The 25,252-nt window shown below is 45.9% G+C and overlaps 1 protein-coding gene across 1 annotated transcript in view; it reads right to left on the reverse strand.

The window, feature by feature from the left end:
* ITPR2 (inositol 1,4,5-trisphosphate receptor type 2) overlaps nucleotides 1–25,252 on the reverse strand; it is a 536,947-nt gene that overhangs the window by 468,290 nt on the left and 43,405 nt on the right. Inside the window, exon 2 of the mRNA XM_051850872.2 lies at nucleotides 20,123–20,193. Within this exon, the coding sequence (XP_051706832.1) occupies nucleotides 20,123–20,193 (71 nt within the window). The remainder of the gene's footprint in view (nucleotides 1–20,122; nucleotides 20,194–25,252) is intronic.

Here is a 25,252-nt window from a genome sequence, read left to right on the forward strand (position 1 = left end):
TATTTTTTTTTTTTTATTTGAAAGGTAGAGTTATAGACAGTGAGAGAGAGAGAGACAAAGAAAAAGGTCTTCCTTCCATTGGTTCACTCCCCAAATGGCCACTATGGCCGGCGCTACGCCGATCCGAAGCCAGGAGCTAGGTGCTTCTTCCTGGTCTCCCACACAGGTGCAGGTGCCCAAGCACTTGGGCCGTCCTCCACTGCCCTCCCAGGCCACAGCAGAGAGCGGGACTGGAAGAGGAGCAACCGGGACTAGAACCTAGTGCTGATATGGGATGCTGGCACTGCAGGTGGAGGATTAACCAAGTGAGCCATGGCGCCAACCCCTATTTGTTTATTTGAAAGACAGAATTCAGAGAGAAGAGTCAGACAGGGGCGGGGAGAGGGGAGAGGGGAGAGGGGAGATGGAGATAGAGAGAGAGAGAGAGAGAGAGAGAGAGAGAATGAGAATGAATGAATGAATGAATCCTCCACCCACTGGTTCACTCCCCTAATGGCTGCAAAGGTGCCAGAAGCCCCAGCCAGGTTTCCCATGTGTGCAGCAGGATCCCAGGCAACTGGGCCACCTTCTGCTGCTTTCCCACCTGCATTAGCAGGGATCTGGATGGGAAGTGAAGCAGCCGGTACATAAACTGGTGCTGATATGAGATGCCAGCATCCCAGATGGTGGCTTAACCCTCTATGACACAATGCCAGCCGCTGAGCATATATTTTAAAAGCCCACATTATCACAGGCAGCTCTGTGGTACAGGAGGTTAGGCAGCTACCTGAGACACAGACACCAGCATCCCATATGAGCCCTGTCCAAGTCTGGGCTGCCCCGCTTCCCATCCAGCTCCTTGCTAATGTGCCTGGGAAGGCAGCAGATGATGGCCCCAAATCCTTGGGCCCCTGCACCCAGGTGGGAGAGTAGAAGAAGCTCCTGGCTCCTGGCCTTGGCCTCACCCCAGGCCTGGCTTTGTGGCCATTTGGGGAGTAAACCAGTGGATGGGCAATGTCTCTCTCTATCTCTCTCTCTACCTCTCTTTCATCACTCTACCTTTCAAATAAAAACATAATCTAAGCAAAAAGCGTGTGTGTAGGGGTGGGGGAGGGAGGGAAAGGGAGAAAGAGATGAGATTTTTCTAAGCTAATGTTTAAGATCATATTTCTCACTTTGCTGGTTAATTTGCATTTTCATCTCTGAGCCAAAGCTATATATATATATATATATTCATCTGACAGTTCTCCAAAAAGTCTGTGCCAAGTTATATGTTTTCTCCTCCAGGCAGGGTGTGAATGCTTATTTCCACAAGCCTCGCTCAAAGACTGTAATCTGTACACACTTAGCTGACTGGACAGACGCTGGAACCCACCATCACTGCTTTAACTGCTAATTTACATTTCCCCATGTGTTGACTCCACACCACTTGTTCTTTTAAGCAGAACCTAACATTTGCTCTTTATTAATATATAACATGCCCTCCACTTCACCTGTTTAAAGAGTACAATTTAATGATTTTCAGCACATTCAGAGTTGTGCAAACATCCCCATGAACTAAACTTTCAACACTTCAAAGAGAAACCTGGTGCCAGCTGCCTCTCAGAACGCCTGTCCCCTTGGCCTCAGGCCACCAATCACCTGTTGTGTATCTCCAAACGGCATCCCACACGAGGACCCAATTTGTGACCTCATGTCACTCAGCTTAATGTTGCAAAAAGTCCAGCCATGTTGTAGCAGGTGTCAGTACTGCCTTCCCTTTTACAGCTCCGGAGTTTCCCACCACAGGAATGCAGCACACGGTGCAATCCACTCAGTAGCTGAGGGACAAGCCACTGCTTCTACTTGGAGCTACTGTGAATGGTGCTGCTAGGAACGTCCACACACAGGTGTTTGTGTGGACAGGTTCTCATCATTCTGGGTGTACACTTAAGAGGGGAACCGGTGAATCCAGTGGTAACCCTATTTTAGCTTTGGGGAGAACTTTCAGGTTGTCTTTCAAAGACCTGTACCATTCTGTGTTCCCACCAAGAGTGATGGCTCAGTATCTCCAGCTCCTGGAGAACACGTTATTAGCTGTCTTTTCTGTTACAGCATCCTAGCAGATGTGGTATCGAGCAGACAGTGGTATCTCATTGTGGTTTCTATTTACACCATGTCATGTGCTTACCGGTCATTTTTCTAACTTTTGGAGGAAAAAGACATATTCAGATGCTTTGCCCATGTTTCAGTCGGGTTTCCTGCTTTTTGAGTTCTAAGTTTTTTATATACTATATCCAACTCTAATATCAGATACATGATTTACAAACATTCTCTCCCATTCTGAGGGTTCTGTTTTCATATTCTTGATAGTAATCTTTGAAATCCAACTGTCTTTATTTCTTCTTTTGCCATATTCCTTTGATGCCGGATCTAAGAAATCATTGCCTAATCCAAGATCATGCTGGCAGACTCTAGCAGTTTTATGGCTTTAGTTCTTACACTTAGGTCTGTGACCACTTCAAGTTAATTCTTTTCGTATTACCCTTTTACTTTTAAATATCCAATAATTTACTCACTTTTCCAAAGCAGGGGTGGAGAATGCCCAGCCCGCAGACCATGTAAGGTCTTGGTCTGGCCCTGCCAAGGCAACCACAGGTAGGTCACAAAATTCAATAAATCTATAATTTTTAAGCTGATTATTTTCTATGACCCACGAATGATATAAATATCCAAATGGCCTTTGGCAGAAAAACAGGTTCCCAGTCCCGCAAAAGAAGGAAAAAAGGTAAACAGAGGCAGAATCGGTTATGCTCTGCACTAGAAGAGTATACTGTGCATTTAGGTGCATAGCGTGTACAATGTATAACAGATACCTTCTTTTTTTTTTTTTTTTTGGACAGGCAGAGTGGACAGTGAGAGAGAGACAGAGAGAAAGGTCTTCCTTTGCCATTGGTTGGCCCTCCAACGGCCACTGCACTGCAGCCGGCACCTCACGCTGATCTGAAGCCAGGAGCCAGGTGCTTCTCCTGGTCTCCCGTGGGGTGCAGGTCCCAAGGACTTGAGCCATCCTCCACTGCACTCCCGGGCCACAGCAGAGAGCTGGCCTAGAAGAGAAGCAACCGGGACAGTATCCGGTGCCCCGATCGGGACTAGAACCCGGTGTGCCAGCGCTGCAGGCAGAGGATTAGCCTAGTGAGCCGCGGCGGCGCTGGCCAACAGATACCTTTAAGTGTTCTTACTTTGCCCTCAGGCCTAAGTGCTCCCCTGCTAAGGGCCAAGAGCAGGCACAGCTGCCAGCCCACCAGCAACTCCTTCCTGCCCTTCTGGCTCTCCCTGCCACAGCCTTTCTTGTTCTTTCCTTGATTCTCCTGCAGCTCCCAGGCCTCTCTCTCTGAGCCTACAGTAGTTAAACGCCCTCCCAGGGAGCATCGGGCACTGCCAGTCCTTCAGTGCAGGCAGTCCCGTTCAGCCAGTGCTCGCCCTCTGCCTGGAACTCCCCTCTGCCTGCACCACGTCCGGATGTTCAGGCCGGCTTCATTCAGGCGGCAAAGAAAAGAACACTTCTTCCCCCAATATGGAACCTGACGTTAACTGCTGTCCAGTGGCTCAATATACGTGTGTGTATATACAAAAACGTGGCGGTGGCAGGGGGTAGGCGGACTTCGGCACAGCAGCTTAGCTGCTACTCGAGATGCCCAAACCCTACTCAGAATGCCTGGATTCAGTCCCACCCCCATTTGCACTTCCAGTTCCCTGCTAATGCAGACCCTGGAAGGCAACAGGTAATGTCAAGTGCTTGGGTCTCAGTCATCCACATGGGAGACCCAGAACGGGCTCCAGGCTCCAGATTCGGCAGGGCCTAGCCCTAGCTGTTGTGAGGCATTTGGGGTAGTGAACCAGCTGCCAGAAGATCTCCCTCTCTCCTTCTCTCTTTCTCACTTCCCCTTTCAAATAAATAAATAAAAACATATTTTTCTGGGGCTTTTATTCTAAATATAAAATTGCTATGTGATTACTGAAATATTTTGAGAAAATCTATAGAATATTAAAAAAAAAACCCACCCCTTTTCATGTCCCCAAGTGAACTGTGGTGTCACTTTGCAGTACGCTCTTAGACAAATACTTTGCTGAGACGTACATTTACACATACATGCTTATTCTGGATAATTAAAGATGCAGCATATTCAACTTCACATCAATCTCTTCTGCTTCACAATTTCTAGTCATTAAATACTGCCTGGAAACTTTAAATTCCCTCTTGGGACTCACCATGGTGCTTTAAGTCCTCTTTTTCCTTTTGTACTCACATTTAGGTTTCCTCCAAGTAATTCTGTGATAAACACCTCATCTCATACATTTACCAGCTTTTTATTAGATTCAACATTTTCCAAACTCATCAATTCAATCACTGACAAGTATTCATCAAAGGACTACCCCGCTGTAGGCACAGTGATGGGGACTCAATGCTGACCTCAAAAAGCTCACCAAGCACAGCGTTTCCTCCACTCCCTCACTTCGCCCTGCCCCGGCGGTGTATCTGCCAACTCCCTGTTTCCAAATCACCTTCCCTGACCGCAGTTTCTAGCTAACCCGATTTCTTTATTTTATATGAAAGGCAGAGAGAGACAGTGAGTGTATGAGCATGTGCTTCCCCATACCAGCTAACGCCCCAAACGGCTGCAACAGCCAGATCTGGACCAAGGCAGAGCCAGGAGCCAGGCACTCCATGTGGCTCTCCCACTAGAGTGGAAGGGCCCCCAAGCACTTCAGTGTACCTCTGCTGCTTTCCCAGGAACATCAGCAGGAAGCTGGATAGGAAGCAGAGAAGCCATGACTTGCACCGGCACTCTAACACAGGATGCCAGCATCCCACTGAGCAACAAGGCCAGACCCCACCCATGGCTTTTAACACCTGCCTTTTCTCATAGCTCCAGTAAGTTTATTCCTAACTCCTGTTTTCTGATTGTTCCTCTAGAAAACATTTCTCAAACTTTTTGGTCACCAGGTCCCTTCACATTTACAAACTACTTAATTTTATTTTCTTTTTTTATGTGAAAGAGAGACAGACACAGAAACACACAAAGATACTCTATCCACTGTTTCACTTCCCCAAACATCTGCAATAACCAGGGCTAGGCCAAGCTGAAGCCAGGAACCCATAACTCAGTCTGGGACTCTCAAACGGGTGGCAGGGGCTCAAGTACTTGCGCCATCGTCTGCTGCCTCCCAGCGTGTGCCTGAGCAGAAAGCTGGATTGGAAGCAGAGGGCTCAGGAACGGAACCAGGGACTCTAAAACGAGATGCAGGCCTCCCAAGCAAAACCTCAACTGCTGAGTCAAACGCCCACCTTGACTTTTACAAATCACTGTTTACACCAAAGAGATTCTGTTTTGTGGGCTGTTTATAGTTACTGTGCTACAAAATAATACTGAGAAATACCGAAAACAATAAAACACAAGCACACATTTCACTAGTCAACAAAGAGATGATACCATCAGATTCCAGGTAGCCTCTGGAAAACTCCACTACACACGCAAGAAAAAACTAGAACGGAATAAAACAAACACTGTGTTAGTATCATCATGTAAAGAGTTAAATCTTACAAAACCTCTGCCAAGAGAATCCCAAGTATCCACTGGGGTCCCCTGGCTACAAAACCATGCCCTGTGGCTTCTCATCTCCCTGTTCACGCTCAAGGCCTGCGGTGTGCTTGCCGCGGACAGCACAGCTCACGGACAATCCCAAGAACTTCTCCTGACTGCCTTTGATTTCTCCACAAAAGTGACCGCTTCCCAAAGATCAAGAGTGTTATTCCACTAAATCAACATTTCTGGCTAACTGGGAGTGATAAAATCTGATTCTGAAGCTGTTTCACAGACTTGATTTTGGGAGAACAAGGAAAGGACAGGCAGAATATCCAAAGAAGCCTCTAGAACAATGCTGCCCCTCTCTTACGTTGGGGGAAAGTGGGGAGCTCTCTTGTCTTCCTGGCTACTGGAGATGTCTGTCTTTAACTTAACAATGTTGGCCAAAGAGTATTGAGGAGAGAGGAATTAAAGGACGTCATTGTCATTGCTTTCAGTCAAAATGTTAGTTAATACTCAGCTGCTTTTTGTTTGGGGTTTGTTTGTTTGTTTTGTTTTTTTTGTTTTGTTTTTTTTTTTTTTCATTTGCCCACTAGACAGTCACACTATTTTCTTAGCATGATATTTTGGGCAAAGGATCTGCTTCTTTTGTACGACCATATTACAAAACCTAACTAGCAAACCAGCTTTATTTAATGCCTTTTCTTCCAATATTGACCCACATCCAGGTTGTTTAATTATGCAGATATAATCAGAATACAAGTTGCATAACTCTGAGGTTTCCTGCAACCATTTCAGCTGCACTTGTGCTTCATACAGTCTACATAAGTATTCCTGGAAGCAGACGGGCTAATGTCCTCAATGCTACTTCTCAACAGAGATGAAGCTTCTGTCCATTAGCACCTGCTCGTTCAACAGACCACTACTAGCTGATCCACACTTCCAACACAAGACACTCTCTGGATAAGCTTATGATGTTCCAAGTTTTTGAAGACCTAAGTTCAACCACCTGCAAGTCATCCAGTGGAAGACACCTACATACACACCCGGCTCACTCCTAAAGAAAACCATTAAAGAACTACTCAGACTCAGTGAATCCTTGGGTAGGCTATCACTTTGATTTTCAGGGCATACAACCCTCTTTGCATGGGGTCCCCAGCAAAAAGAAGGGTGCAGAGGGCTGGAAAGTATAGCCCGCAGAGGCTGGATCTCTGTGTGTGAGACTACTTCCTTATGCTACTATGCATCTTATTCTTTAAAGGGCTAAGTTTCTAAACCACTTGCAAGCATTTATGAAACAAGCACTGCCACCCGCCAGCAAGGTTTGCTTTCTTCTGCAATGGCTGTATTCACAGGGAAAAACCACAACCTCTAAACAAGGGCACTGATCAGACAGGAACTATAAACCCCTGGGAAGGAAGGGCAGCTGACGGGGCCAGGATACAAAAGCACAAATCCATCTTCACTCTTTGTGCTAACTTGAGGAAGTTAATGATTATTAAGCATTATGGAGATGCACAGAGACTTTTGTAAGCCAAATATAACTTTTGTTCAATACTCAGAAGACAGAAAAATAATAAAAGCTCATCAACCACAAATCACAGAAATGCAATCGTAATTCATGCTTATTTCCAATAATAAACATATATATATTACTCCACGCACTGCTGGAGATAACATTTAAACCAAAGAACATGCAAAAACTGAACAGATTTGTCATTCTATTATGACGTTCAACATTTCTAATACATGGCAAGAGAGGATGGGAGGTGAGTTTACTTAAAAACAGTTACTATTATTTAATTGAAGAGTATTTTGAATGAGCCAAAGTTTCCATTCTACAAACAGTACTTCTCACTATGCTGTGTTCCCAGAAACTACATTATAAAAAGAAAGCATTTTTCATAGGAAATTCTGTAATTGGAATTACTTCCCTAAAGAGTACAAAGTTGATAACAGATATTTTATCAGTAGAAATAGTCTAGTCTTCCATACCATGTAGAAGAACAAATATCCTAGAAAATCCATACTTTGTGAGGGTAGGCATTTAGCACAATGGTTAGGTCATCACTTGAGGCCCCAAATCAGAGTCCCTGGGTTCAAGTCCTGGCTCTGCTCCCAATTCCAGCATCCTGCTAATGCACACCCTGGGAGGCAGTGGGTGATGGCTCAAGTACTTGGGTCCCTGCCACCCACATGAGACCCAGACTGAGATCTAGTCTCCTGGCTGTTGTGAGCACCTGGAGAGTGGATGGAAGATCTCTCTTTCAAATAAAAATGAAAATAAATAAACATTGTACTATGTAATGTACTTTGCTGTACAATCATGAGGATGACTCTTTTCCCCTTGAGTGAAAGGAAGTGCATCACATAAGTATCTGACAACTCCACCCCAGGAATTCCTCTGAGGGCCCCAAGGGGCCAAGAGTCAAATTAGCAAGGTCTCTCTCCACGCCCACCACAGCCAGTCTCAGCCATGATAAAAGCCACAGAAATGTAGACTGGGGAGACCTAACCTTTTTTCAGCAAAGTCAACAGCATATTCACAGGTCAACCAAAAGTCTAGTGACCCACACAACCCACGACATACACCATCACACCCCTGTGTCTAGGACAAAGAGGCCTCTTCGCTCTACCTCCTTCTGGCCACCAGGCTGGCAACTGCGCCTTTGTCTGCTGCTCCTGCTGCCCTCCATTCTTCCTCTAAATGCCAAATCAATCACAGAGGCTTCCCTGGGCTTTGTTCAGGGCAAAGGACCTGGATTTCAATCGTGGCCTTGCTTCCTTTCAGAGGTATGACCTTGGGCAAGTTACTGGACCTCTCAGTGCCTTAACTTCTTCTTCTACAAAGTGGGCAGGAGTGAGAAGGCTATTCCTACACACCGATATCTGTGCTCTTCTTTGTTTAGGTATCTTTAGGTTGGCACCCAGCCACCCCGCTAAGCCCCACACTCCTTGGCCTACTGGCAGCAACATGTAGCCCTGTGATTAGCCTCCTGTAGCTGTCACACAGATCACCTTCTACTAGGGGCTTGAAACACCAGGAAGGTGTCAGCAGGGCTGAGCTTCCTCTGATGGCTTCCTTGGTTTGTGGCCACAAAACTCCAATCTCTCCCCCGACCTCCACGTGACCTCTACTCTGAGTAGGTCTTCTCCTCTGTCTCCTAGAAGGACACTACCATTGGATTTAATCTGAGTAACCCATTTCAGTGATCCAAGGTGATTTTGGCTCAAGATCTTTAATTTAGTTAGATTTGCAAAGACCCATTTCCCAAATAAGGTCGCACTCAGGGGATCTGGACATCAGGACATGGACGAGTCCTCTGCATGGGGCCACCATGCAATCCAGCACCACAGGCCTATGAGCCAGGTGTGGGGGCGGAGCAGGAATTTGCAGGTGTCACCCTGCAGGGAGAATCCCCTTCCCTAGATGCCCTTTAGTAACCCTTCTATGGAGCAGGAAATTACCACTACTGGAGTTACATGCTGAGAGTGACAGTGGCCACAGGGTCCTGTGTCACTCACCTAAGGACTGTTAAGTGACAGAGAAAGAAGCTTCTAACTTATCTAAGCTATGTAGTCTCCTTCTTTGGATTTATGTCCTAGCACATTATCTAACACACAAGTGTAACAATGTCTGAATAATAATATATACTTCATAGGCTTACATAAAGATTCAATAGATTAATAGACAATACAGCAATTAGAATAATACTTTACATATAGTAAGGACTAAATAAATGAGCAGCCATAAAGTTTCTTTTGTCACATTCGGTTAACATTGGTTACTTATGTATCTCTTGCAGAAGACCAAATTTATTGGGAAAACAGACTTGATATTTCATCTCAGCACTGTACTGGAAAGAATGCCAAACACTCCAGCACTACTTCAAGAAGAAATGCAGAGTTAAGCATTTGGCACAGTGGTTGAGACACGACATGAAACACCCATTTCTCTTATCAGAATGCCCCGGTTGAAGTCCTGGTTCCACTTTTGATTTCACCATTCTGCTAACACAGATCCTGGGAGGATGCAGGTGATAGGTCAAGTACTTGGATCCCTGCCATCCACATGGGAGACCCAGGTTGAGTTCTGGGTTCCTGGCTTCAGGCTGGTCCTGTCCCACTGTTGTGTGCATTTGGGAAGTAAACCTTCAGACAGGGTAGCTCTCACTTGCTCTCTCTCTTCCTCTCTCTGTCTCCCTCTCTCTTCCCCTGTCCCCCTCTGCCTTTCAAATACTAAATTTTTAAAAAGGAGAAGAAATGCAACTCAGTTTTGCATGCTCTTACCCTAGGAACCACTTTAATTAACAGGTGCATGTTTGGCCTGAAAAGCCTGGATGTTTCTTCCCACAGATAAAAATCTTTTGGGCCAAATGCTATCTTCTTTAAGGCGCTTCCCTCATCACCCAAAATGGGAAATTAGAATCTGCACCCTCCCACAATACTTTTGGCCATGACTTCTTTATTTAGCCTTTATCATTTTCTAAAGTTATAATTATTTATACATCATCTAATCTCCCTCATTAGATTACACATTCCTTGAGGGTAGCATTAACTTTTGACTGATCTGAACAAAAGTAACCAGTTCAAATGTGTGTTGCAAATGGTGTGTGTCCAATCAACCTCTGCTGAAAGTATCCAGAATCTTACTGCATGGAAACCGCCAGCTCCAAGCAGGCCTAACTTTGCACCTACGAGCTTTATGACATGTCACTGTACTTCTGTGATGTGTTGCTTCCACAGATGTGGAGAAAGGGTCTCCTAAGTGCTCACAAAAAAAGTAGTCCACCATTTAGGACTCTGCATTCCTGGAAAGGGTAGACTTAGCTAATAATCTGAAATACAGAAAAAAGGGTATTTATTGAATGATTACTAGTAATTCGGACACACAATGAACTTCACACATAACACAGAAAGGGAGATTCTCACATCTGAGCCTGCAGCTCGTGTGACCTGGTCCACGGACACAAGAGTGGGAAGTGAGGGAGTCAGGGAGGTGTTCTTACTCCCAGAACTGCATGTACCACAAGTGTTAATTATCTGCCCATCAACGCTTACTCTAAGGGAGAGAATTAAACTTCACAGTAAAAGCCACAAATCAAAATTCATACATCTTTCATACCTTTCTTATTTATTTATTTGCAAGGGAGGCAGACAAAAACAGACACACAAACAAGACAAACAGAAATCCCTCAGCTGTTAGTTTACCCCCCGAATGCCTGCAACAACTGGGAATAGGCCGGGTGAAATCCAGGATTCAGGAACGTAGTCCAGGTCTCCCAGGTGAGTGGCAGAAACCCAAGTACCTAAGCCATAATGTTGCATATCAGTATGTGCATTAGCGGAATACTGAAATGGAGCTGACACTGTGGTGTAGCAGGTAAAGTCGCCACCTGCAGTACTGGCATCCCACATCCCTCTACAGGACAGAATGTACATGTATGGGAAGAGTTGTTATGCTTCACAGTGCCAGCAATAAAGCAGACAAACACCTCAGCTTGGATAACGATGTGGAATGGACTCTGGGCAACCTCTCACATACTCACCTATGGAATGCAAGCACCCAGGGTCATAGGACCTTCCCACTGCATCAAGTATCAGACAGGGGCCAGCGCTGTGGCGCAGCAGGTTTCTGCCCTGGCCTGAAGCGCCAGCATCCCATATAGATGCCTGTTCTAGTCCCAGCTGCTCCACTTCCCAATCAGCTCTCTGCTAATGGCCTGGGAAAGCAAAGATGGCCCAAGTCCTTGGGCCCTTGCTCCCACATAGGAAACCCGGAAGAAGCTCCTGGCTCTTGGCTTTGGATCAGCCCAGCTCCAGTCATTGTGCCCATCTGGGGAGTGAAGACCTCTCTCTCTTTCTCTCTGCCTCTGCCTCTCTGGTAACTCCACCTTTCAAATAAATAAATATTTTTTTAAAGGAGAGAGAAAGAATGCAGTCAGAACTAGAACCCAGAATGATTCTAATATGGGATGTGGGCATCCCCAGCAGCACCTTAAGTGCTGCATCAAAAGCCCACCCTGAGGTTGGTGCTGTGGCACAGCAGGTCAAGCCGCCACCTGCAATGTCAGCATCCCACACAGGCGTGGGTGCAACTCCCAGTTGCTTCTTGTCCAAACCAGATCCCTGCTAATCCATCTAGGAAAGCAGCAGAAGCTGGCCCAAGTGCTTGGGCCCCTGCACCCCCATAGGAGACCCAGATGAAGCTCCTGGCTCCTAGCTCCTGGCTCCTGGCTTTGGCCTGGCCCAGCCCTAGCCATCAAGGCCACATGGGAAATGAACAAGCAAATGAAAGACCCCCCTCCTTTCTCCTCTCTCTGTAACTCTACCTTTAAAATAAATAAAATTAATCTTTAAAACAAAAAGATACCCATCCCGTTCATATTATTATGATTTATTTATTTGTTCACATATTTGAAAGCCAAAATGGCAGGAAAAGAGAAAGAGAGATCTTCCATTCACTGGCTCACCCCCTAGATGTCCACAATAGCCAGCACTGTACCAGGTTGAAGCCAGGAGCTCTATCTGGGTCTCCTAAGTGGGTGGCCAAGACCCAAGTACACAGGCCATCTTACACTGCCTTCTCAGGCACACTACCCAAAAGCCCGATCAGAAGAGCAGAGTAGCTGGCACTCAAAGTCTGATATGAGATGTGGGTATCCCAAGTAGTGGCTTAACCGGCCGTGCCACAACACCCACGCCAGTCATTTAATTAACTGTGTGAGAGCTTCTTTCAACAGTAACTTAGGGGACTTCCCAATCACTCAGAACCACAAGAACTGCCCTTCAAAAGGACCAGCAATTTTAACATCCTCACAAGCTTCAACAGGAGAAGCAAAGAGGCCAAGTAATCTGCTTTCACTTCACTCCTTGGCCCCATTCTCTGAAACCTCACTGAGAAGAGTAAATGCATTTTCCAATTTCCAGTGCCACTTAAGAGTTTAATAACAGGGGCTCAGCAGTAAGGGGTTATTAACACGATGACCCACCACAAATACCGGGACCAGCACAGTAGTAGGAACACTGAACTGCAGAACATTATAAATCATGGTGTTGTTGGCTTGGAAATCCAATTTCCTAAACTTCTTCAAGTAGCAGCAAACGACTACACCAAGAACTGGGTTGACTGAGGTTCCAGGTGACTTGGGGAGTCCTACCCGAGACTCCTGGGCTCAAGTGTGGCCTCCAAAAAAAGAACAGGATTCTCCTCAGAATAAACCCAAATGTACTATGTCCAGCTCGTCCCATCCTACTGAGGATAAAAAGGAAAAACAGGAGCATATCCAGAAAACAAGCAAGGTGGTGTGCAGACTAGAGAGGTCAATGAAGACTGTGCAGCTGACAGCAGGGATAAAGAACCTTAAAAAATTAAGAATGCAAAAGAAAAAAATAGCTACAGAAATATAATCATTCTAGACAAACACCTCAAAGGTTACTGTGTGAGATAGGGATAAAATTTTTCTGGGCGGCTTCACGGGACAACAGGTAGAACTAAGAGAAGAGCAGGTTACAGCGCATGGTATGCTGGCTCTGTAGCCACAAAACCTGGCTTAGGTCCCAGCTCTACTTTGAATGAGCTTAGTGGCAGTTGCATCACTTCTTTAAACTGAGCTTCCGCAACAGTCAAAGTGGAATAGCAAAAATGTCTACTTCCTGGAGTCAGGGTGATGACTAAATAACAACGCACAGGAAGCCCAAAGCACGGCCTCACATGTATTAAATGCCCAATAAATGTTACCTGATTTCAAATCTGAACTAGTTTCACTAATTAAAAAAACACATTGACACTAAATCTCAAGAAATCCAACACAGCAATTATTGAGCAGGTGGATGAGCCATTTATAATTGGCTCATGGTAGGAACGCATTGTGTTAGCAAGATTGACATGTTCAATGACACAAGAAGTAAAAATGACTACCTAGCAGTAACACTGATCACTGATGTGCCTCAGGGTGGAATCTCTGTGAGCAGAGGCAACAGATGAGGCCCTGCTTTCAGAGCGACTTCTTGAGTTACTACAGAGAAGGAATGGTTAAATAAATGATCTTGCCAATCTCCTTGCAAGGCTCCGGCGTTCACTACCCACTTTAGTACTGCATGGCATGGCAAAGACATTCTCGATTTTAGTCGTAGTTCTGGAAGCATTCTGACTCCTTTCAAATTCATTTGTTGCTTGCCAGCAGTGGCCCCTTGGTAGGTTTGATGGATGATGAAATGGTCAGTAGTCAAACGATCACAGGGCTTCAGAGTTGGAGCTTTGAAGGCCAAATGGCTCAGCCCTGGGAAGAACCCAGTCAGCCAAGAGAAGGGGCCACTCCCAGCGAGCACGTCCCTGCTTCTCCGTTATTTCTGTGTTGTATGGTCCAGATGGTAAGAAAAGGACATGCAAAGCTCTCTTGCTGTGATTTTCATGAGCTTGTCCTACTAAGAAAAAGGCCCATGCAGAACATAGAAGAAGTATAGAAGTATGGAAAGGAACCAAGAAAATAAAAAAAAAAAAAAAAGAAAGAAAGAAAGAAAAGAAAAGCCAAAAGAAAGAAAGAAAAGCAAAGCCAAAAGAATGTGAAGTCAACCAAAAGAACTGCTGAAATTTAGGGTGAGAGAGGAGAGGTAAACTGTTTATCAAAATCTAAGACCAGCGGTAAATCATGTCACTGTTAGGCAACCCCTGATGTGACCTGGAGAATGACACTTAACCTCCATGGCCTCCTTCTCAAAACCTTCCTCCCAGCCTAAATCACAACAAGCAATTCACACAGACCCAGCCCGAGGGGCAGCCTAAAACACTTGATTGGTGTTCTCCAAAAGAATCAAGGTCATGAGAAACCAGGAGAGAATGAAAAAGTGTCAACTGCATAAGACTGCACGGACACAACAAGGGACCCTGGAAAAGCAGAAAAGTCTGGGAGATCCCAATAAAGCCTGGAATGTGCCAACATCAATGTACAAACGGTGACTTGCTAATTTTGACAAACATCCCGTACTTATGAGATGCAGACATCTGGGGGAGTAGCGTAGAGAATTCACCACGCTGTCTTCACAATTCTTCAGCACATCTAAGTTTACTCAAAAGTTCTGAGTCTATCTTCTCTTTATTTATTTCATCTTCTATGATCTGTTTATTTCAAAGTCAGACTTGCAGAGAGGGCAAGGCAGACAGAGAGAGAGAGGTATCTTTCATCTGCTGATTCACTCTTCAAATGGACAACAAGAGCTAGGGCTGGGCCAGGCTGAAGCCAGGAGTCAGATGCTTCATCCAGGTCTCCCACACTGTTGGCAGGGGCCCAAGCATTTGGACCATCTTCTGTTGCTTTCCCAGGCATATAAGCAGGAAGCTGGATCAGAAGTGGAGCAGCCAGGACTTGAACCAGCAAAGCCCACATGGAATGCCAGTGCTACAAGCAGCAACTTAATCCACTAAGTCACTGCACTGGCCGCAAGAGTTCATATTCCAAAAATAGGGAATATTGGGGCCAGTGCTGTGATGTAGCAGATGAAGCCGCTACCTACAGTGTCAGCATCCCATATGGGTGCCAGTTCAAGTTCCTGCTGCTCCACTTGTAATTCAACTCTCTGCTCAGGTCTGGGAGAGCAGTAGATGATGGCCCAGATCCTTGGGCCCCTGCACCCGCGTGAGAGACCCGGAAGAAGCTTCTGGCTGCTGGCTTCAGATCTGCCCATCTCTGGCCACTGCGGCCATTCGAGGAGCGAACCAGCAGATGGAAGACTTCTCTCCCTCTCTCTGCCTCTAACTCTCTGTAACTGTGCCTTTCAAATAAACAAATATTTTTTTTAAAAATAGGGAATACTTTATCACAAAAGGAATTTTATTCACTTAAGATAAAGCCACGGCTGGTGCCGTGGCTCACTAGGCTAATCCTCCGCCTTGAGGCGCCGGCACACGGGGTTCTAGTCCCGGTCGGGGCACTGGATTCTGTCCCGGTTGCCCCTCTTCCAGGCCAGCTCTCTGCTGTGGCCGGGGAGGGCAGTGGAGGATGGCCCAAGTGCTTGGGCCCTGCACCCGATGGGAGACCAGGATAAGTACCTGGCTCCTGCCATTGGATCAGTGCAGTGCGCCAGCCGCGGCGGCCATTGGAGGGTGAACCAATGGCAAAGGAAGACCTTTCTCTCTGTCTCTCTCTCACTGTCCACTCTGCCTGTCAAAAAAAAAAAAAAAAAAAAAAAAAAGATAAAGCCACCATGCCTGTTGATATTACTGATTATATGGCTTCCACTGGAAAACCACCATGTTTTAAATAATTTTTGGTGGGCCAGCGCCGCGGCTCACTAGGCTAATCCTCCACCTAGCGGCGCTGGCACACCAGGTTCTAGTCCTGGTCGGGGCGCCAGATTCTTTCCCGGTTGCCCCTCTTCCAGGCCAGCTCTCTGCTGTGGCCGGGGAGGGCAGTGGAGGATGGCCCAAGTGCTTGGGCCCTGCACCCCATGGGAGACCAGGAGAAGCACCTGGCTCCTGCCTTTGGATCAGCACGGTGCGCCGGCCGCAGCGCGCCAGCTGTGGCAGCCATTGGAGGGCGAACCAATGGCAAAAGGAAGACCTTTCTCTCTGTCTCTCTCTCTCACTATCCATTCTGTCAAATAAATAAATAAATAAATAACCAACCAACCAACCTTTGGAAAGTGTTTATTTGCTAAAACCTAGCCTCGTTTATCCATCAACGAGAGCGAGACAGAGACAAAAAAAAGCACCTCACTGTGTGGCTGTGTGTACTTGGGAGCACCACTCTAACCTTGCTGGAGCTGGGGTGCCCCATTCAAAAAACTGAAGAGTTGTACCTGATTTAATTTACCTGATTACCTAATGACTCTGAAACATGATGATTTGCTTGAGCAAATCACAGCGTGAGTATGAAAGACAAAAATCCTTTCAACGCAGTGAACATCATCTGAGGCAGGGGGAACTGTGCAGCCGACCTGCCAGTACGCTCTGGTCTCCTCTCGCTGCCTTGAACGTCAGGAGAAGGGGGGTGTTCTGGAAACTTGGCAGAGGAGTCTGGAAACGCTGGGATGGTGGTTTTGGGAGGCAAAGCTATGGAAAAACACTGTTAAAGCCAACGGGCACAGAGGAAAGCCACCGAGGCGGGGGAAGTTCTCAGGCAAGAGCAGGACAGCACAAGGCACGTGGAAGGCTGGGGCATTGCGTCAACAGTGTTTGCTCCCGGCTGCTGAGACCAGCGCAGCAATGAGCCTCACTCAGAATTCTCCTCCTAGGCCCCAGCAGGACGGGGCTCAAGACACCAGCTCACTTCCAGATACAAGGGAACCCTGAGTTCTCAACAGCAAGGACTCTCCCTTTCCAATGATGAATGGAGTAAGATAAATGGGTTAGTCTTCAGCTGGAGACGGAAAATGAGAGCCAGCTAGCCAGGATGACAACCTAAAGCCTCAGATGACAGGAGAAGCCAGTGTCCTGGCTGAGAGGCGGAGCGCCTGCAGGAGTGATTCACACTTTGAACCGGTGCCTGCTGAGTAACTCCACACCGACTGTCTGCACGTCATTATCTCCTGGGTCCCCTCATATACTCTGAAATGATCTTTGCACCTGAAAACAATTCACTTCACTAGAAAGGAAGAACAGAGAAAAGGCAGCCACAACCCTACACGTTCATCTTTGAAAAACTAATATCTCTGACAGCAGAAGACTCGGGTTGTCCAAGGTCAAGGCAGTGAAATCTGGGGCACCCCTGGGAACCACGAGTTATCACAGGATCCCCAGGAACATCTGCGTGTCTCATCCAAAAATACCGGCTGCCTATGAGGGTATCTTCAAAAGTTCATGGAAAAAGGAATGAAAAGTAAGTTTATTTTGGTGCAAAACACTTTGAATCCCATGCATACGAGGGCTCTTCAAAAAGTTTGTGAAAACCTATGCATGAATTTCAATTTTCTTTGCATCAAAATAAACTTACTGTTCCACAAACTTTCTGAAGCACTCCAGTGTTTTGCTGGGATGTCTGCCGTGGGCAAAGCACAGTGCCTGGGAAATACACAGAAAATAAAATATGCAATCTGCCCTTGCAGACTGTAAAGGCAGAGTCAAACTGGTTTGATGGAAATACACCACACCTTTCTATCATAAGGTAACCATCATTTGCATAAGGACTTAAAACACTGCTCCATGTATTTCCTGGGAAGAGTTCAAGGCTCACAAAGCTGCACGGGGCAGGCAATGTTTTGGTCATCACCCAGATCCACCAGCACAGGTGGGCACGGTTCTTGTTACTGCCCGTTCTACCACTATGGACCAACAGCAGAATGCTCTGAGCTTCCGAGTGCTGAGGGGACTGACGTAAGACACAGCCAGCGGCTCTCAAGCTCCTTCCTGTCTCAAACACGAGCTTGCTGTCCCAGTTTGCTTTTAAATCCTTTTTGAATCTAAGGCTCTTAGAATCTTGGCAATGCAGGGCCCAGCTGTGGATCTGAGCTCAGAGTGCCAACTCTACCTGGGGAACATGAGGGGACTTCAAAAAATCTGCAGAAAATGGAATTAGAAGTTCATTTTTGGTACTAAAATTGTTTGAAATCCACACATAGCTTTCCTCTTAATTTTTTTAAGATTTTATTTATTTAGTTGAGAGGCAGAGTTACAGAGAAAGAGACAGAACCATCCACTGGTTCATCCCCAAATGGCTACCAACAGCTGGAGCTGGGCCAATCTGAAGCCAGAAGCCAGGAGCTTCTTCCAGGTTTCCCACACGGATGCAGAGGCCCAAGCACTTGGGTCATCGTCTACTGCCTTCCCAGGCCATAGCAGAGCTGGGTTGGAAGAAGAGCAGCCAGGGCACAAACCAGTGCCCATACAGCATGCTGGTGCCGCAGGAGGACACCTAGGCCACTTCACGACAGCACCGGACCCTGCACACAGTTTTTTTCAAAATGCTGTTTCCCAGGAACTCTCTGAGGTCCTCTCATACACACAGATTTCAAAATTGTTTTGTTCCAAAACAAACTTCTCTTTTAATCCAACTTTCCATGAACTTTATGAAGTACCCCTCTAGTGTTCTCCTACACTGTTGCCAAGTTTTCACTCTTTTCCCTCCCTGTTACTGCCCCCACCCCACTCTCTCTACTTTCTCCTCGTGGAATTTAACTGCATATTGCTGGGCCTTCTGGGTCTCCCCTCCAAGCTTTCCTCAGCCCACTACCATACCCCTTCTTTGCATCTCTCTGTGTGATATTCTAGGTGACTTTCTCTGGTCTCTTTTCCAGAGCACTAATTCTCTCTACAACTGTGTCTACTGTGCTTGTCCATGCTTTTAAAATGCACCTGTCCTTCACCCACACTCTGTTCTTCCTTGGGGGTTTCTCTGCCCTGTTCGATCTTTCACGTCATTCTGCATACACTCACTGCATAGTTTCTGGCAGGTGCGTCCTGAGTGCCAGGAGCCTATCAGGCGCAACCGCTGGCTGTCCCTGGTGACAGTTTTATCAGGAGTCCATCCTCGGTGGAGACTGTACATTGCAAGAAGACCTCACATGCCCAGGATGAGGGGAGTCCCTGCTATGAGATTTCAAGGGTGTCTTCAAGGGACAGTTGCCATTCCAAAGTCTGCTTTATGCTTTCTCCACTTGAGGAGAAGAAATCTACACCCCTTATCCAAAGCAACCAAGTTAGATCCATTTAATGTAAATGACTTATTTGTGTCTGTTACATTCTCTGTGAGGTTCTGACTTATAGAAAAATGACACTGTTACAAAGAGATATAACATATACAGTGCCTGACAGGGCGTGAAGCACGGTAAACACCCCAGTGTTAGTACCTCCCAAAACCAGTGTAGGAAGCATCACAGCCTGACCTGGGCATGTGGGCCTGAAGAACGCTTGCAACCCACCAGCTTTTTAAAGCTTTCTGAAAGCTGCTTTGTACCTTGTGAGGATGCCTGGCTGCAAGTGCTCAGGACGAATGCTGTCTGAAAATTATGTTTATTCTTATAAGCACATACAAATTACGAAACTGATTTGGGCACGCATTTCATGAGTGATTTTGGTTTTCTGATACTCTACAGAGTCCATCAATCCTTCCTTTGTAACAGCTGGGTTGTACTCAGGCTCCTACTGTGACTGAGTTCTCAGCTGAGATGATCAAGCTACTACTAAAATTATACTTCTAAGACAATCATAAGTTATTACACACCATTCAAAGTGTTATTTTAAAAGCTAAACTTAACACATCATTGTCAAACTCCTGGAACTTTTACAAAGATAAATTAAGGAGCTGACAGTGACACACTAACATTTATAATATGAACTATCACAGAAATACATAAGTAAACATCATTTGGCTGCATTTACTGCCTTGAAGAGCAGCCTTTCACATTTATTACCAAGATTTCCTTCCAACAGATAAACTACTGTCCAGCAAAACAAACCCAAGCCATTCTTTTCTTTTCAATCTCTCTGCGTATGAAAGTAAAAAATCTTTGAAGAACTCTTCAGTGGACTTATCTATAATTGAAAGCTTCACACTGAATCAAACCATTAACAATACTTGTTTTAATACAAAAATCACCTGCCCTCTTAAGTCATATTTTTAACAAATGCCTTGATTTCTTACCCCTGAACTTCTTGGGAGGGTTGGCAAGGTCCCCGGCCTCTGGGTGTACCACACATCTGTCATCCACTAACCTGGAAGGAAAAAGCATGTTTACACTGTTAACTCTGTCATCCTCGCACAGCATAGAGTGCATGCGGGTAGTATGTAAACATTGACACAGGGGGTTAAGATCATTCTCCACTCAGAAGCATCTTCATAACCACAGACTTTTTAGAGATTTCATTGTAGAGATATTCATGAAAGCAATGTTCATGAAACTAAAAGCAGGAAACATTGCTAAAGTCGTAGGAAACCAGTTAGATGAACCACAACACAAACCATGGAACACTGCAGAGCCTTTAAATCCCACTATACAAAATGCTGTAGCCTGCAAAACATTCATAATACATTGTAAAAATAAGTGATACCTCAATAAGATACTGTCTGTGCTTAAGATATGCACACACATCCACACACCACATACCTACACATGTACAAACACAGAAGGAATGGAAGACAGAAAAGAAAATATTCAGAGGGATTAGATTACTCATAGTTTTTATCTTCCTCTTTTTTCTTCTTCTCTGTACGTGTGTTTTGCAAGGAATGTGTAACTCATAAGATCAGGTTTATGGGGTGACCATACAATAGGTGGATGTGTGTACAGAGCCTGCATTCAAACTCTGCTCAGTCATATCCTAGAGTTAGGAGACAATCAGTGCAACCATTTGAACCACCATCGTGGCCTCCCAGGCAGCAGGAAGCTGGAATCAGGAGCCGGAGCTGGGACTGAAACCCAGACACTGTAATGTAGGATGTGAGTGAGCATCTTTACTGCTAGGCTAAATGTCCCCTTGTAAATAAATTGATTTTTTTTAAACCAAGAATATGCTTCTTTTTAAGATTTTATTTATTTATTTATTTGACAGGTAGAGTTACAGACAGAGAGAGACAGAGACAGAGAGAAAGGTATTCCTTCCGCTGGTTCACTCCGTAAATGCCCTCAATGGCTGGAGCTGGGCCAATCCAAAGCCAGGAGCCAGGAGCTTCTTCCACATCTCCCACACAGGTGCAGGGGCCCAAAAAATTGGGCCTCCTTCCACTACTTTTCCAGACATAGAAAAGAGCTAGATCGGAAGAGGAGCAGCCAGGACTCAAACTGGTACCAAAATGGGATGCCGGCACCACAAGCAGAGGCTTAGCCCACTATGCTACAGCACCGGCCCCTTGAGTTTTTTTTAAAGATTCTTTTTATTTTATCAAAGACAGAGTTACACAGAGAAAGAGAGACGAAGAGAGAGAAATCTTCCATCCACTGGTTTATTCCCCAAATGACTGCAACAACTGGAGCTAGGACAGGCAGAAGCCAGGAGCCAGGAGCCAGGGGCTCCTTTCAAGCCTCCCAAGTGGGTACAGGGCCCAAAGACTTGGGCCATCTCCTACAGCTTTCCCAGGCACATTAGCAGGGGTCGGGATCAGAAGTGGAGCAGCTGAAACTCAAACTGATGACCACAGGAAAAGCCCCATGACTTGATTTCTTTATAAAGATTTATTTTATTTATTTGAAAGATGGAATTACAGAGAGAGGTAGAGACAGAGGAAAGGGGTCTTCCATCTGCTGGTTCACTTCCCAAATGGCTGCAATGGCTGGAGCTGAGCCAGTCAGAAGCCAGGAGCCTCTTCCAGGTCTCCCACGTGGGTGCAAGGGCCCAAGGACTTGGACCATTCTCTGCCACTTTCCCAGCGCATTAGCAGAGAGCTGGGTGGAAAGTAGAGCAGCCGGGACTTGAACTGGCACCAATGTGGACTGCGTGCATGTGAGCCAGCGCTTTAATCTGCTGCGCCACAGCGCCAGCCCCATGACTTGGTATTTTTAACATACCTAATACAGCTTGTGCCACACAGTAAGCCCTCAAATAAGTTTATTTCATAAATAAAACCAGGATGTGGTCTATCTTACCCCTTACCATATTCTCAGCATCTAGAAGAGTGCCTGACACACAGCAGGTGCTCAACAAATATTCATGAAAAGAATAAAGTGCCTTTGTAGTGACAAAGACGTGTTTAAACTCAACTAAAACATTTAGCAGAAGACAACTTCCAGGACAATTCCAACAGTAAGAAGCTGGATATCTGGACTGAGAGACAGGAGGCATAAGTCCCTGTTCAGAGAGAAAAATCTAACTACCTAGAACTCACGAAGTTCACTTCTGTATTAATTACGTGTGTTGGAGGGGAGGGGGTGTCACTGGGGTGTTTTCTCCAGGTTACTGTGAGACTGTATGTGAATTAATTGCATACATGAATTCATATGAAAGAGACGGTCAGGTTGCAACGTTCTGGATTTAAACAGAAAAAATTTGAACTGTATTAACCAGACTCCCCAGCCCATATCAACTCCAACAGAGTAAGCCCCTTGAGCTAGGATAGTTAACCAAGGTAAACAGCACTTTCTGCTCCTGTTCAGCCAGTTCCCAGAAGCAGACACTTTCTAAATCACTGGATTTTTCAATGACATCCAACTTCCACAAAACAAAATGCTAATTTGCTCAAGTCTTGGATTTTTTTTTTTTAAATATATACATCATTCACACTGGTTTACTAAGATGTGGTTTTACAAGACCTTCCAGGCATGCCAAAAAATTCCTTTGAAGAGTGTTTAGAAACTGTTTTCTTAGAAACAGGAAGTCACATTGGGTCAAGAGAAAGCACAAACCTCCACAATATCCAACAGCAGTCAGTAGCATTATCTAAAAGACTGAAATAGTTCTGAGAAGATCACAACATATTTAAATAAAAATGCTATAAGAGAAAGGTCAAAGTTTCCAATTAGCCAAGATATGTTAAGAATTCAAAACATAATCATCAAAAAATCATGTTATTTAGAGAACATACAAATCATATAATAAGTGACAGTGACATTCTATTCAATCTTTGTGCCTGCCATTCCCACTGAAACACAGGTTCCCACTGAATGCCGCTGAGTCCCCAGATGCACGGGCCAGCCATCCAAAGGAGTGGGTGTTAGAACTATATCTATGGGCCGGCGCTGCGCTGGTGTAGCACACTAGGTTAAATCCTCCAGCAGAGGCACCAGCACCCCATTTGGGTGCCAATACTAGTCCCAGCTGCTCCTCTTCCGATCCAGCTCTCTGCTATGGCCTGGGAAAGCTGCAGAAGATGGCCTAAGTGCTTGAGCCCCTGCATCCCCGAGTGGGAGACCTGGAAAAAGCTCCTGGCTCCTGGCTTTGGATTGGCGCAGTTCCGGTGGTTGCAGGCACTTGGGGAGTTAATCAGCAGAAGGAAGACCTTTCTCTCTCTCTCTCCCTCTCAGTGTCTGTTAACTCTACCTCTCAAATAAATAAATTTAAAACAACAAAAAAAAGAACTAAAGCTATAAATCAGATCGCGGAGCACCTAACCACTCGTGTCTGTCCTCCATGTCTGATGGCCCACACAAAGCACGAGTGGCTTCATTTCTAAGAATCTGTCCTCTCCCCCAAAACTCACAAAGACAATCATCTCATCCTGCAGACTTTGGAACTGAATTTGGAAAGGAAGGAGAAGAGGAACGGCAAGAAGCAAGGGGTGTAAATCTGTTCTAAGACAGAGATGGTATTAAAGCCAAACAGGATTTTAATGATAGCTGTGGGAACTTCTATCATCTCCCCAACAGCATCTTTCTGAATACCTTCAGGGCCAGCACATTTGCCATTTACAGTCCTTCTGACAATGTGAATACTAGAAATGTGTCTTAAATGGAGCTGTCCTCATCACGGTACTCATTCCATTTTCTTCTAACTGCTTGCTTAATTCTCTGGGTCGTCCAAAGGACGCTAAGCCTCCTGGAGTCAGGGTCTGAATCCACCTTTTTTTTTTTTTTTTTTTTTTTTTTTGACAGGCAGAGTGAACAGTGAGAGAGAGAGAGAGAGAGACAGAGAGAAAGGTCTTCCTTTGCCATTGGTTCACCCTCCAATGGCCGCTGCGGCCAGCGCACCACGCTGATCCGATGGCAAGAGCCAGGTGCTTCTCCTGGTCTCCCTTTGGGGTGCAGGGCCCAAGTACTCGGGCCAGCCTCCACTGCACGCCCTGGCCACAGCAGAGAGCTGGACTGGAAGAGGGGCAACCAGGACAGAATCCGGCGCCCTGACCGGGACTAGAACCCGGTGTGCCGGCACCCCTAGGTGGAGGATTAGCCTAGTGAGCTGCGGCGCCGGCTCATCTAGTAGATATTAGTAGATGCTAAGGATATAATTCAAGTAGATGCTAAGGATATAATGATAAGAAAGGTGGATTCATCGGCCTCTGCTGTGCCCAGGAAGGCAGTGGAGGATGGCCCAAGTGCTTGGGCCCTGCACCCCATGGGAGACCAGGAGAAGCACCTGGCTCCTGCCTTCAGATCAGCGTGGTGCGCCGGCCGCAGCGCGCCAGCCGTGGCAGCCATTGGAGGGTGAACCAACAGCAAAGGAAGACCTTTCTCTCTGTCTCTCTCTCTCACTATCCACTCTGCCTGTCAAAAAAAAAAATTAATATCTACTAGATGAATGAAGGAGTCAGTGAAGACATGATTATTTGTTTCCCTTTGAACTTCCTTCAGTAACCCAGTTCACTCTTCTGAAACTATATAATCTAAATTTTCCTTTTTTCATTTAAAGATTTATTTTATTTATTTGAAAGGCACAGTGGGGGGGGGGGAGGTAGGGAGAGACAGAATGAGAGAAGTCTTCCATCCATTGATACAGTCTTCAAATGACTGCAATGGCCAGGGCTGGGCCAGGCCAAAGTTGAGAGCCAGGAACTTCTTCCAGGTCTCCCCATGTGGGTGCAGGGGCCTAAGGAATTGGGCCATCCTTCACTGCTTTCCCAGGCGAATTAGCAGGGAACTGGATTGGAAGTGGAGCAGCCTGGACCTGCATGGGAGCCCATATGGGACGCTGGTGCTGCAGGCAGCGCCTTAACCCACTACACCACAGCACCGGCCCCAAATTTTCTTCTTCTATGATGGATAGGCCTATGTCTCTCCTGTTCTTCCTCATACAGATACCCTACTTCTGTCCATATACAGAAACTTCAGATCTAGCTGCAAGATCCAGCAATTAACCAAATTTCATCCTTTGAATACATCTTCCAGCTCCATTTCTTCATTAATCT

This window comes from Oryctolagus cuniculus, chromosome 9 (assembly GCF_964237555.1).
Source record: "Oryctolagus cuniculus chromosome 9, mOryCun1.1, whole genome shotgun sequence".
In the NCBI taxonomy this organism is placed as follows: domain Eukaryota; kingdom Metazoa; phylum Chordata; class Mammalia; order Lagomorpha; family Leporidae; genus Oryctolagus; species Oryctolagus cuniculus.